At 50.1% G+C, this 14383-nt stretch overlaps 1 protein-coding gene across 1 annotated transcript in view; it reads left to right on the forward strand.

Annotated features, from left to right (window-relative positions):
- auts2a (activator of transcription and developmental regulator AUTS2 a) overlaps window positions 1–14383 on the forward strand; it is a gene marked incomplete at its 5' end in the record, with an annotated part of 286453 nt that overhangs the window by 263912 nt on the left and 8158 nt on the right. The window contains 3 exons of the mRNA XM_079234783.1: window positions 10443–11013; window positions 12259–12560; window positions 13686–13930. Coding sequence (XP_079090909.1) covers window positions 10443–11013; window positions 12259–12560; window positions 13686–13930 — 1118 coding nt within the window. The remainder of the gene's footprint in view (window positions 1–10442; window positions 11014–12258; window positions 12561–13685; window positions 13931–14383) is intronic.

Consider the following 14383-nt stretch of genomic DNA (forward strand, 5'->3'; position numbering starts at 1 on the left):
GCGAGCCTGTCTGAGCTCATGTCTTCACCGAGTAAGAGGCCGTGGACAGAGGCCGCATTGTTCGCCTAAAGTAACCCAAGCTCGGGGCGGCTGCTGTCCAAGGGGGGGATATCAAGTTGTTCTCTCCCCACCGACAACACAATCCTAGCTTAAGCTCTGAGGCTTGACGAGGGAGCAGAGAGGCAGCTGACTGTTTGGACGACAGTGCAGTTCAAATAAACGGCTCTGATCCCAACCAGCCTCCCCGACACTAACCCTCCCATTGCCAAGCATCGCAGTCCCACAGCCATAGCTCATCGCCCCGAAGCTTGCCAACAGCTCTCGGCTAATTTGTGGTGTTATTTTGAAAAGCATGTTGATGTGGCTGCACTGAGGTTTCCTGAAAAGGAGGGCCGCGAGTAGGAGGGAGGCGGGTGAGAAATTAGGCCTGGTTACATCTCCCTGCTTCCCCTTTTGTGAGCGATGGGTGTGTTTACCACCGCCATCAACAGACCACACAGCATTTCCAGGCTTGAGGGAAAGAGGGATGAAAGTAGGAGAGGAGAGGAGAGGCGAGGCGAGGAGAGGCGGCCATTAACGGCTTCGTTTCTGCCGCCGGTGTTCCACTAATCCGACTGCAGTGAAACCTGAGCACGGGGGTAATGAGACAGCACTTGACACGTACGCACACACATGCACGTTGTAGACGCGTCGGCTGCTTCTGCAACGCCGATGAAGATTTAAGAGGCAAAAAAAATGCTACATGCAAATTGATACTTCACCAGATTTCCAGACATTTGATCCACGCATTCATTGCCCTCTCTGGGAGGACTTTTTTCGTCATAGCGTTTTAACACTCCGGTGCAGGCCACATTGAATCTGAACCGTGCGAGCAGCCGGTGTGTATGTGTGTACAAGCGGTCGGCCCCATTTGAAGGAGGGTGAAAGAGGCCCAGACTGATGACTCTCTGGGGACCGATTTTTCTATCCAGCTCTCCCCGGTGAAATCATGTTGGTGTCAGTGTGTCAGCTCGGGCTGTCACTCTCCTTATTGCTGCGAGCCAGTTACTCTCATACCTCATGCCTCCTGGCTGAAGAAAGGCACAGGGGGAGAGCAGCAGCAAGAGGGAAAAAGAAAACTGGGCTTCTTCTACGCTGGCCACAATTGCTGAGCAGAGCAGCAACAACACGTGACACAATTGGAGAGTCTCAAAAGAAAAGAAGGATAGAGCCACGGTTGTGTATCACCTCAGAGGAGCTAGTACCATTAAAAAGACCCCGCCCCTGTATACTGGTTTGGTACAGTCCGCATGAGCTTAGCTGACCGGGCTGCATGGAGGACAGGCCAACACTGAACAGATCTAGGCAGCGGACACACAGTAGAGCAACCAGAGTGGCATTGGACCTGCTGACTGGTAGAGTTTGTGTGTGTGTGTGTGTGTGTGTGTGTGTGTGTGTGTGTGTGCGCGCAACAAGGTGTTTATGAGCGGGTTTGGGTTTTTATGAGCATGTGGCTGTAACTGAGATTTCGGCATGTCTGTGTTTGAAGTTTTGTTGGCCCAACAGGCGATTGTCTATTGTTCCTCTGAGCTGCCACAGTGACTGACAGGAAACACATGTGGCAGTGCCAGCCAGTGGGTTTTGAAATACTCTGGTTGTTTTTTTTCCGACTAATTTATTTTTGCTCTGGGTGAGTGATTTGTCACGTTAAACAACATTCCTCAGACACTGAAAAGGCGCCTGCACATTGTACTTATCACATTGCCTTTGGTGGGCGGGAGGCATGTGAAGCCGTGTTTAGGCTAGGGGCACGAGTCAGTGGTGGATTATAACGGCACGTCTTTGAGTTCCCATCACATACCAAGTCAAATCCTTTCAACCCTAAATTTAAAAGCACCCTGTTTTCTTGAAGGATACTTTGAGATTTTCTCCTCACTTTGGTGCATTTCAACACATAAATAAGACACAGTTCTTTTCTCCAGCCGTGAGCAGGAATGCATATCAGCGCGCACTTTTGCAGCGGCAAAGGTGCCCATTTGTCAATACGTTTTTATTGACAAATGGGAGTCAATGGCGCTTTACGCTTCTGAGTTGTGGCCCGCCATGCCTTTCAGCTGTAAATGTCTGCACGTAGAAATGAGGATGAGGGGTTTAAGTTAATAAATAACACCAAAGTACCGTTGTTTTGCTGTTATTTGCACAGGTCTGCCCTTTGCAAGATCAGCACACTGGACCAATACCTCCTGGCGGTTTCACGCCACTCCGCTGATCGACGTATAATGTCAGCGACAAGAAATGTTGCAAGGTGCCCATGTAGGCCGTAAATAAGACGACTGCAGGCTACGAAACATGGCCGTAAACCATTTATGTCACTGTTTCATGAGGAGGGTTTGTCAGTCGTTTTTGAAATGATTTAGAAGAGAGGGAGAACAATCACTGAAGAGGTGCGTTATCCATGGTTCTGGTTAAATGTGCGCGCTACTGTGACGTTGACCGGGCAAAGGGGTGACAGAGTGCAGCGGCTGCTGAGAGGCCCACAGTGCCGTATACATGTCAGCAAGCGTCTCTCTTCACCGGCCGTCCACGAGACGTCTGCGCGTCTCTCTGGGGAACGACATGCACCCAAAGCACCAACACCTACCGTTTCTCACTCGTCACCAGTAGAGACATCAGGCCCGGTGAGAAGCCCCATCAGCTGGCTTACGTACATGTGACATGTTTGAGGTCAGATGGTCGGGCTCGCTCCACCGCTGCCTTTGTCTCTCGGTGTAGTTTGACACCACTGTGATGGCGTGCGCTGACCAAATGCTGTGCACTGGCTGGATCCCCATTACACGCTGCTGTTATTTCAAAGCCTCGGTGAGCCCGGGCATGACAGCCAAACCCGCGAAGGATCTGTCAGCCGCGGGCAGCGAGTGTCCCCCTGAGGGCTGCCCTGCACCGGCCCCTTGGCAGGAGAAGTCTGGCCCCTTGGCCAGCTTTCCGCCCACCCCTTCTGGCGGTCCACCTGTGCCAGCATGCCCGTCATCGAGGCCCTGACCCAGCTCTTCTCCTGTTACGTTCCCTCCAGCCTGACCTCACACCCTCAGGGATATATATATATATATATATACGATTTAGGCGTCAGGAGCTGTCTCAGGCAGCAGACTTTCCACATGCTGGTGGGGTGAGAGCAAACCAGTTAAGAGCCATTACAGGAGCAGCTGTAATCAGAGCCTCCGTGGGTGGAAGAGTGCCGTCGCTGCAGCTCCCCGTTAGTAAATGGCTTCATTATGACGAGAGAGAGGAGACAGTGCACACTGGCTCTACCAGACAGAGTATGAATGGAGCACGGATGGATACCAGCGAAGGTAGGTCGCGCTCTGTGCTGTACTGTAAACATGTGTAAGTGCTTGTACCCAGCGGTCTGGCAGCCGCTCCACTATGGCGCTCGCATCTGTCAGAAGAGCTCAGAACATTCAGTGGCGTACTAAGCCCAATTACCCCCCGATTGCTACCATTTCACAGAGGATCACCGTCACATCTCAGGAGAGAGTCAGGGGTTTATGTCTCGGTTAACCGCCGCGCACACCATGACATCACAGCCTATACACTCACTATTTATATTTACGTACGCACTTGCTTTGACTTTCCAGCTTGTAATACAAAATTCATAAACCGAATGAGACAGGCATGAAATATAGATGTTAAAAGGGGCGGCTTAACAGCTCTCCCCCACCCCTGCCTCCCGCCTGCTTTTGGCCTTTTGCTCAAACAGCGCTTGTTAAGGCGGCGGTTTGTGTTACTGGGGGGATATCGGCACGCTGTGGTGTTCTTACACATGTCACGCTCTCGCAGCCAGAATAGTTGGCTCGCTCACCTAACCCCCAACCCCATCTTTAGTTCTGTTTGGCTCCCTACTCCCCTTCCACGGCCACCCCCCGGGAGTCTAGCACTAATAAAACAGCTCCAGTCCAAGACCCTCCACACGGCAGGATGTCCAGACTGTGTAACCCAACACCCCTCTGGGCTCGAGCTTAAGAGAGCTGCTGACATGACGGAGAGTCTGGGAGGGCCAGCAAGGGAGCGTCCATCATTGTCAGGCCCCAGCGCCCTGAGCTCCCATCTGGGCCATGTCCAACATGCATGCCTGTGAGCTGTGAACTCATTGCTGTGAGGTGCTCTGACAGTCAGGAGACCTGAGAGGGTATCACAGAGTGTGGTGTTACTGCTCTTAGCGGCTAATGCTGTTAAAGTCTGCAGGCCAGAAGAAGGGAGGGATAAGGAGCTAATAGACTGGGGATTCTCTGGAGGCTTTGGCTATGAGATCAGGGAGAAAGCTTCCCCGGCTGAGGTTACCGACACAAGGTTTTAACTTCTCCGTGAACTGATATCAGACCAAAGTGCAAGTCTCAGCTCTTCCACTCATAAACATTACATTTGTAGGCATTTTGCGTGGAGCTTTTAAGCAAGGCGGGCAAAAAAGGAATCAACCATTTAATGTAAAGCTTCTGCAGATGGACTGTCCTTACTTTAAGCACCAGAGAGGGATATTATAACATCTGGGCTCCTGAAGCACCTTCCAATCCCACAGATGTGGGAGTTGAGCTCAGATGTCATCCACTAATGTGAACTCCAGGGTATACCACTGAGCTCCCAGAGCGGGAAGAGGAACGCTGGAGAAAGACAGACTCCCGAGTGTGTGAGCACTGCAGGTTTAAACCCGGGTAGCTTTCATTAATAGGGCTATTGTATTGGACCGCATTCATTACAGGGTGTCGGTGTACCTCATAATCTGGCAAGTTACTGTAAAGACACAAAACACATGTCAAGAAAAAGGAAGGACAGTGTGTTATAAGTTGGCTCAATGGCTCTTTCATGAGCATGTGCGAGCGAGCGGCCTGCTGTTTATTGTTCTCTTCCGTGTGGGAGGAAGATCTGTTAAAGATGTCTGCCATTAATGCGACTGCAGGCTCCATTGAGAACAAATAAGCAGCCTGGCCCCTGACCGAGGAGCTCTTTGGGGAGCTAAATGCTGTCTAAACCACTACTGAGGTCAGACCACTGTCAACACTTGCTGCTCAATTACATCTCTAATTTTGTTGTCAGACAAAATATGGAGATAGAAGAGGTCCGCGTTTGCTGTGTTTTCCTTCTCTTGTTTTAGTCGGGGACTAAATGGTTTCCAGACTAAGCCCTGAGGCAAATTGTCTTCGAAAACAGTCTGCATAAACTGGGGACTGAATATCTTTCAGGGAGATTTTTCTTCCACCAGCTTCTGAAAGCCCAGCACAGAGGGAGATCCTGATTGTAATTAATGTTTACTGAGACATACCAATGCGAGATGGGATTTTCAATGAGGGCCACAAATCCTTGTTCAGCACAGGGTGCATTTTAATTGATTCAACTTGAGCAAACAGTCTCCCTGTGTGTATTTTACTTGTTTTCTGAGAAGAAGCAAAGATGTGTGCGGAGGACAAAAAAGAGCAGAGAAAGAACTTCTCGCCATCGTCTACATGCTGCAAATCCAGCCTCAGCGGCCCACACAGTTCTCAAACCAATATCTCTGGACCAAATGAATCAGTTTGTTGGGATTCCCCGTCTTCTTGGTGCATTTTACTGCAAATGCATTGTGTCGGCTGGAGTGTGGTAAAACTGTTGCCGCTGGAAGAGCGATGTGATCCGTGAGAGGTTCGGGCATTAATTTGCTTACAGCTGCACAACAGGGAGCGTGATAGAGAATACCAGATGGAGACGGAGGACAAGAGTTTCAGGGGCGACGGTGAATAAGTGCAACTTGGAAGGGCTCTGTCAGTTGTGACAGACAGCTCTGGGTTTAGGAGTTGTCAGCACCTCTCATTAGAAAGCCTTTATATATATATATATATATATATATATATATATATATATATATATGTCACTCTTACCTGTCTTAAAAACTTGAGAGCCCTGATATACATAGTACTGTGTTTATTTTTCTCACCACTGTTTTTTAGCTACGATTCATGCTTTATTTATGATTCATGCTCGGATGCCAGTGTGGTCTATCTTAAAAGCTGTTGGACGGATTGCCATGACATTTGGTTCACACATTCACGATTCCTAGATGATGCTTCCTAATGAATTTGATGATCCTTTTCTAGTAGCGCCACCACGAGGTTGACATTTGTGTTTTTGCGTGAAAGGTCTATCAGGAAGATCAACCAATTGGCTTTTCATCTAGCCCCATAATCGGCTCACCAAATACCTGCATGTAATGACATTCCCATCAGTCTCAGCTGTACTTTGGGTTTAATGCTAATTAATACATGATGACCATAAATAGTACACCTGCTAAACATCAGCATGTTAGCATGCTGACATGAGCATTTTGAACAAAGCACCGCTGAGCATAAATACAGCCTCACGAGCCATTGGCTGTAGTCTTGTTGCTCACCCAATAGGACAGTCTCCCTCCACACCTGATGACAGCCGTAACAGCTAGTGTTGCAGCATGGCACTGGCACTGGACAGACTGGCAGTCAGCACACAGAGGTTACCAACCATTGCATCATAGCCCCTGAGTCCATACCGCAGACTGCTGCCCTCCCTCCAGACCTGCTCCTCCCTCCCTGTTAGCACCTGTTTCCTGGATGCTCTCAACAACTGCACAGCTGTCGCCGCCTCCAGCACAGCAACTCTGGTCTGCCTTCTATTTATGACCGTGTATTTAGTTTAATAACACTAAGGTTCAGGCACTGATGTGTCGGTACATAACAAACCTTAAATGGGCCCCATCTCAAGGCAAACCATCATTTAGATTTAAGTATTTGTGACTGCTATAGCCCTTCATTCAAGTACCAAAGCACGGTTTGATGTATTTTTACTTGATTTATTTCCATTGTATATCATTTGTATACTACTAGTAACCACAGTGTGGTACTAGTTTCTTTACTCGGATCCAGTAAAGAATCTGAAAGCTCCTCCCACCACTGCAGTGTTCCTCATTAGGAAGGTGAATAAAGTGAGAAACTGAGACAAGGCTGCTACTTCCATCTCCTGCTGCTCAGCATGTCTGGCTTTGATTAGCGCTGTTTTCTGGTAGTTAGGCCAGACGGCGGCCTCGTCTCGGAGGCTCTGGCATCGGTGCGTTTCAGAGCTCACTCTCTGCGTTTCACCTCGGCTCAGCTGTCAGTCTCGCGGCTCCTGCTATGTGTTAGGTTGTTGGTTTTGTGTGATTGAAGCTATGCGACCCCTGCCTGGATGAAATCCCATAAATGAGTGTGAGGGTCTAGAATGCGCCGAGGCGCTATTTCGAGGAAGATGAGACGAGAGGGGTGACGGCAAGGGCCGGAGGCTTGGGATGTCGCAGAGGTCTCAACAGCCATCAATTTGTCAAGATGTCTCCAGGCTGTCATTTCCACCCACACACATGAGAGAGAGAGAGAGAGAGAGGGAGATTAGCAAAGTGGTTTTGGCGCGAGTTGGACGCTAATGTATTTTTTAAAAGGGCAGGTGGCGGCCTGCTAGTCGCGCCTTTTTAAAAAGATGATGTTGTCGCCGCTTGTTTGTTAATCATTTATATGGGGCCAGGCTGTATCCAGGGAAGACGATGAAATATAGTGTGCTAAATAAATCCCCTCATGTTCTGCAGTAATGACCTGACACCATATTAAACGTCCTAATGTTGTGCATCTCACGTTGCCAGGCCTCCTCTCACTCCCTCTGTGAATGTTATCGCCGTGCAAAGATTTGAGCCGTTTGTCTCGTGCCAATCCAAATAGCTTGCTGGTGAAGGACCGTTAACCAACCAATACACAGGCCTATTAACCCTGCAGGCTCAACGTGATATTAGCAGCACATTAAAAAAAATGCAAACACTAAATACAGCTGCATGGCGCTAATGAGCTGTGGGCCACTGCAGGACAGTAACGACTAAGGGGAGTTGAAAGGGAGCTTGTGTCTTGTGGCAGTTTTTCGCGAAAAGATGTCCTCTACATTCCTCATACTGTGTTATTGGTACGGGTATTCTCATGTTATCACATTATACCAGATCAGAGGTGTAGCCCATCTGATGATTGCATGCTGCAGTGTAGCTTTCACCACATGGGGAGATACAAATCAGGAGTGATGGTGTTTGTGTGTGTGAACAGAAGGAGATGGCTCAGCCCGGGATAATGAGTTATCCCCCTAAGCCCCTCGCTGGGTCCCCTGACATCCAGCCTTAATGAATGGCTTTCCTGCACACACACACCCAGCTGACCCTCACAAAGCCCTCCTGTACCCCCTTCACCTCCTAAATCCAGCCTCTAGCTTTTCCGGCCTCATTCTCCGCTGCAGAGCTCCACCGCGAATACGCGCACTAGTTAGAAGCAGCAATACTACTGAAACGTTGAGAAACAGCAGGGCTCTGCATTTTGAGCAACCCAAGCGGGAATTGCGCTTATTTGTTTCCAGGGATGAAGAAGACTGACAAATGAACCCTCGCGGGAGGGAGGCTGGCAGACGCTCCGCTTCTCTCCTTCACAGCTCCGCCCGGCCCTGGAGTCTTCATTATGACCAGAATAGACACCCCCTTCTTTCTTTTTTTTGGCGTGTTAGCACATTCTCAAAACAAGCCGTGGACCTCAGGGACCGGGAGGTGCATCAGGAGACTTGAGAAGTGGGAATTTCCCCTCTCCCCGTCTGCTGCGGTGAAGTTGTTTGCGAGAAGCAGTCTCTCTTGACCGGTAATAGCATTTGTAAGTGGAGAAGATTGACAAGGGTGAGGGGGATGGATTTAAGGGCTGCTGGGCTTTCCTGTTCGGGGATGTGTTCTGTGTGCGGACTGCCAAAGAAGAGATACGGTTTCTCCCTAAGGATTAGTTAGCTTTGAAAAACTGCCGCCTCCATGCATTATGAGGGCACTTCTCTTATTTGTGCTTGTCCAAAGTCGACCATTACAAAAACACTTCAACCAGCCTTTTGTCTCCTGACAGGCTGGCAGATGTCCCTGTAAGCTCTCCCACTCAGAGCAGGACTCAAGAGCTGTTATTGTAGATATTGATTGCAATTCTCCACTAGGAATTACCTCCTCTGACCCTAAACCACGATACCGCATGCACCGGGGACCGCTAATACCTCGCTTTGCATTGTAATGCTAATGGGCCACGGTTCTGGCAGGGCCCCGTTAGCTCAGCCTGCTCCCGGTGGGGTTGGTCTGCAGGGAGTCGTGTGTCAGGGAGATGGCAGCCCGCTGTGACAGGCTGCAGCTCTTGAGTGCCGCCCAGGAGAACCGGGTCCCATCTACACCTCTCTGGCAGGTAAAAGGATTTAACAGGCTTTCCTGAGGGGGAGGAGGACAAGGAGGAGCCCTCGCTCCAGCCCCTAAACCTCCCTGAGGCTTCGGGAGAGTTAATTACAGTTTATGTATGCACTGTCATCCCCCATGAGCCTCTTTCCCTCGGGAGCAGCCAAGCTGACTGCTGATGTCTGAGCACTTTGTTCTGTAGGAGAAGGTCCCTGCTGAGAAATACCCTGGACGCAGCTTATTAGCTGTTGTTCTGTGCGACTTCAACATTGTACAGCCGTTATTATTCATTCTCTGGATTAATTCACACTTTGTTCTTAATGGAGCCCAACAGGACTTCTAATGGCAGATAATTGCTGTTTTTTGGCAATTACTAAAAGTCCATAAAATGTCTCCTCACCTTGTCAGACGGAAAGCTAAATGCTCAGCCATCCTTCATGCGACATGGTGCAGTGAATTGATGCATGCAGCGCTCTTATCCTTTAATAGCCGACATTATTACTGGAGCATTATTGTGTCGTTTTTATATGGATAAAGTGGCTTCTTCCCCGGGGGAGAAGTGAAAGAGTGAAAGTCAGGTTTGAAGTATCTGCTATTGTGCACATTACAATGCCAACCTGAATGCAGTTTGAATGAGTCTGCCACAGTTTGTTTCTATACACAATAGATCTCAGCTGCACCCGTCAGTGGGAGGCACATGCTGAAGCCTCGTGAACAAATCGGACCAGAATACATTTAATTTGTCCGGCAAATGGAAGTTCTTTCATCCAGGCGGGGCAGGAGTAAAGAGAAAAAAGAGAGGAAAAAAGCTCGAACCTTGAAATGAAGGTGACGTTGTTTTGTGTACGATATAAACTGATTCAGCTTGAACAAGAAAAACACATTTCAGCTGTGTAGCTTGTCCCCAGGGACGCTGTTAAAAGGCTGCATGAAAGGGCTCAGGAATTGGTGCTTGTGCCGGCACAGCTGCAAACCCCAGAAAGGGTGTGTCGTAGGAGGAGGAGGAAAAGATGTGTGTCAGTTTGCCAGCTCAAAGCGCACACACGGCAGGAGAGATGGTGGTTAGAAGCATCTCTCTGCTTGGTGTATGTTCACTGAAAGCCCCAATCTTGTTGGCTGTCAACAGCGTCTAATCCAGTACAATTGTGTGTTGGAAGGGACCACCAGCTTTGAAACTAAAGATAGTTTTTTTTCTTTCTCTTTCTGTTTTATACAGTTCCAGATTGTGGCATCCATGTGCTCTCCACCAATGGCAGCCAGGAGCCTCATGGGCCCGGCCTCCTCCAGGTGTCAGGCCTAGAGCGCAGTCAGGAGAGGAGCCAGGAGACCTGCAGGGACCCCCAAGCCCCTGCACCCAGCACCCCCAGTCAGCCTCCGGCCCCCCAGGCCCTCCCCCTGCCCCAGCCGTCCGTCCCGCGGCCCCCGTCCCCTAAACGGACCCAGATAAACGGCGCTACCCAGGTTCCGGCCTCCACAAACCTGCCCGCACGCTCAGAGGCTCTCCCCAGGCCTCAGACGCCCGCAGCCCTGCCTCTCGCCCAGCCTCTCGCCCAGGGCCAAGAGCCCTCGCCACCTCCCCCTCCCCGGCCTCAGCACCAGCCCGAGCTGCTGTCCCACCCCCGGCCTCCGCCGACGCCCAGCCTTCACCCACACCCGCCATCGCCCGCCCTCGCCACCCATCACCCTCACCAGCAGCACCCCAGCCAGGCCGGGCCCCACCGGCCCCCATCACGCTGCCACCCACGGCCCCTTTCTGCCTACAACGGCCCCAGCCTCAACGGTCACAGGTAAGGCTAATAGCAGACAACCTCTGTTGTAAAAAACACTCACATCCCTCATGTCCTCATGTCCTCGTGCGCTCTAATGCAGAAAATTGTGTGCCGGCAAAACCTCCATATACACATACACTTGAAAATACTATAATGCCTCTTGAGCTGGAAGTACGCATGATGCCCGATCAGTATGTAAATTGCTATCAAGGAGAGCTTGAAGTTCCCTGAGCCAAACAGTAGCACTGATTATTAACGGAGTAAAAGGGCTTTACTGCACCCTGAGTGCCTGTGATTTATTAGCCAGCCCATTATACTGGCTGTATATGCAATAGCTTTGTACAACCTTGACATATATTCTTGTGCATGAGAGCAGGAGGAAAATGGGCTGAAAGTGGTGATATTCGTCATGGAGAAATATGAAATACTTCACATTTCTGGAAGTTTTAAAGGGTCCTCAGTGGTCTTCCACATTCTATGTTCAAAATACAACATGATCACAGTCATTACTCGTATTATAAAAACAACAACAGTAGAGCTGGTCGTCGTCTGTCTGTTGAGAGGCACTGAGCCCTATGAAGCTCTTTCCATTACTTTAAGACTCCTTCAGAATCCACTCAGTCCCAACAACAGCTCTGCCTCACAGGCTCTCAGGATTTGGCTTTCCCACCCTCTCCCTGTGCCAGCCCCACCAGTCCGCCAGTGCACCAACAGAGCCTGGCACCCGCTGTGAATAATCCCAGCCGGGGCCCACAGCGGAGAGCGGGCGCTGCAAAGGAGCTTTTAGGCTTTGGCGCGCGAGCTGTGGAGACGCGAGCTCTGCGACCGCCCCCGGGGGAAACCCACACACGCTACAAAAGACTGTTTGCTTACACATACGCACACACGCCCTCTCATCCCATTTCCGATGCACATGTTCCCTTACCTGGCTCTGGAGGAAGTGCCTCAACAGAAGCCGTTCACAGACAGATGCACGTTCTGTTGTGCTTGCCAGCGGTGGTTTATTTGCATGGAGGGTGTTTGTGAATGTGGTGTTTTCACGGATCACGGTTGCCCTGGATTCTGTGAAGCGCGAGGGAGAAGCAGGGAGGCGTTTGTAAATGGGGGAGAGTTGAGGTGTGAAAACACTGTGCTGGGAATTGAGCGTCGGAGCAGATGGAGCTGAGGGGATGTGGAGAAACAAGTGTTAATTTTGAGCGATCACGCCTGGCTTAACCTGGCTCCTTTCTCCATCTTTCTCTTTTTTTATCTCTCTCTTTGCAGCAGCAGCAGGAGCAGCACCCCAGGCACCAAGGCCCACGGGCCCCCTGCTCCCACTTTGCACCTCCCCCATCACCCGCCTCCTCCTCCTCCTGCGGCGGCGGCGGCAGCAGCCTCCACCTTCCCGCTGCCCTTGGCGGCTAACCAGAGCACCCCCCACAGCTTCCCCCCTGCCTTGCAGTCCTCGCCGCACCCACATCACCCCAATATGTTCGCTCCTCCAGCCGCCTTGCCTCCACCACCACCACTTACGTCTAGCAGCCTGCCAGCACCCGGACATCCTGCTGCTGGGACTGCCTACTCAGGTAAATAAAGCCAAGCTACTTCCAAGCGTCCCCACATCGCCCCCAAGTGGTGTGGCAGAGGATTGCACATTTAGCTGACAAAAAAAACAACATAAAGCAGATTCTTATTTTAGCAAGTTGTTGCATGAGGTTGCCTGGTCGGCCGAGACATATGAGTAGTATATACATGGAAATCAATGTGTACTCCATGCCAGCGGTTTTGTGTGTTTATAGTCGAGTGGACAGCTCACACTCTTTCTGTCATGCGGTGATTGATCGGCTCTCTACGCACCAGTAATATCCACCAGCAGGTCAGGACACATTGCGAAAGCGATTACAGACCCCGTGCACATTTCCACACAATGCCGTCAAGCTAAATGTCAGGGTCAGTGTGGGAAGAGTAACAATGATCCCAGAACCTCCATGTTCACCTTGAACAGTGTTCATGTGCGAAGAAATCAATTTGGTCAATACGGAACGGCACACGCTGGATTTCGTTCGAAAGATACTAATGAAATTTTTATGAAGAGAAAATTCCACCCCCACTCCCAGCCCAATAAAGCTTGAAATGAATGCAAAAAAAATATCGTGGTGAGTCACTGTGGAAAAGGAAGGATAAGGTTACCCTGGAGCAGATATAATCTCTCAAGGCACGGTTTGTTGAATTTAGAAGAAAAGCCAGTGATTACTTGAAATCCATTCCTTCTCCACAGGCTGCGCTGAGGTTATTAGAACAACAGATGTTGTTGTCTCAGAGGGCCTGCAGTCTATCAAATCACAGCATTTGACAGTTCCAGCAGTCAGACACTTCTAATCATCTCGGGCCTCGCTTACATTTAAAATGACATGCCGATAATCACAGACATTTCCTGGTGCTCTTTTTTTTCTTTTCACTTTGACATGGCTTCCTTTTTGATGACATACGTAGCTCTGACATTGGAGTCCGGGGCCCTCCTGGGTGTCTCTGAGGGACAAATTAGGAATACTGCTATTACACTGTAATTAAATGTATGATTTAGAGACACATGAACAACAAGTGGTATTATATGTTTGTCTTGAACTACAGCCTAGTTTAGACGACTTGAAAGTGGCCTACCCGTCATTAACAAACCCAGTCCTAACCCTCCCTCCTCCCTCCGTCTCCAGAGCAAGAACTTCTGCGCCAGGAGCTCAACACCCGTTTCCTGGCCTCCCAGAACGCCGACCGTGGCGCCTCGCTGGGCCCTCCTCCCTACCTGCGCACCGAGTTCCACCAGCACCAGCATCAGCACCAGCACCAGCATCAGCACCAACACACCCACCAGCACACACACCAGCACACCTTCACGCCCTTCCCCCACGCCATCATGCCCACCCCAGCGCCGCCCATGGTGCGTACCCCGGCCAGAAATGTGAGGATAAGTAGAACACACCTGTCTGGAATTTGGAGGGGGTAAAATCACCGGAGACTAAATGTTTTCATATGTCTTCTTTTAACGAATTTTACATGTGTGGAGGAGTTTTTACTTTGTGGTTTTGAGAGTGAAGATTTGATACAGTTTGACAGTTTGTGTGTGTGTGTGTGTGTGTGTGTGTGTGTGTGTGTGTGTGTGTGTGTGTGTGTGTGTGTGTGTGTGTGTGTGTGTGTGTGTGTGCACTGCAGCCTGAGCGCTTCTGTGGCTGCCTTTTCAATGATGACCATGTGTGTCGGTCCACGCTATAATCATGCCTTTATTTTCCCAGAAAGCCGCTCTAGTGTTTTCTCTGGCATACTCTACGACTCCAGACTTGAGTCGCCGTTATTTCCTAAATTGGCAATAACTCGCCCGAAGCATGTTAACTTCAGAGCCAGCTTTCAGAACATA

This window comes from Taurulus bubalis, assembly GCF_910589615.1.
Source record: "Taurulus bubalis genome assembly, chromosome: 2".
NCBI lineage: Eukaryota > Metazoa > Chordata > Actinopteri > Perciformes > Cottidae > Taurulus > Taurulus bubalis.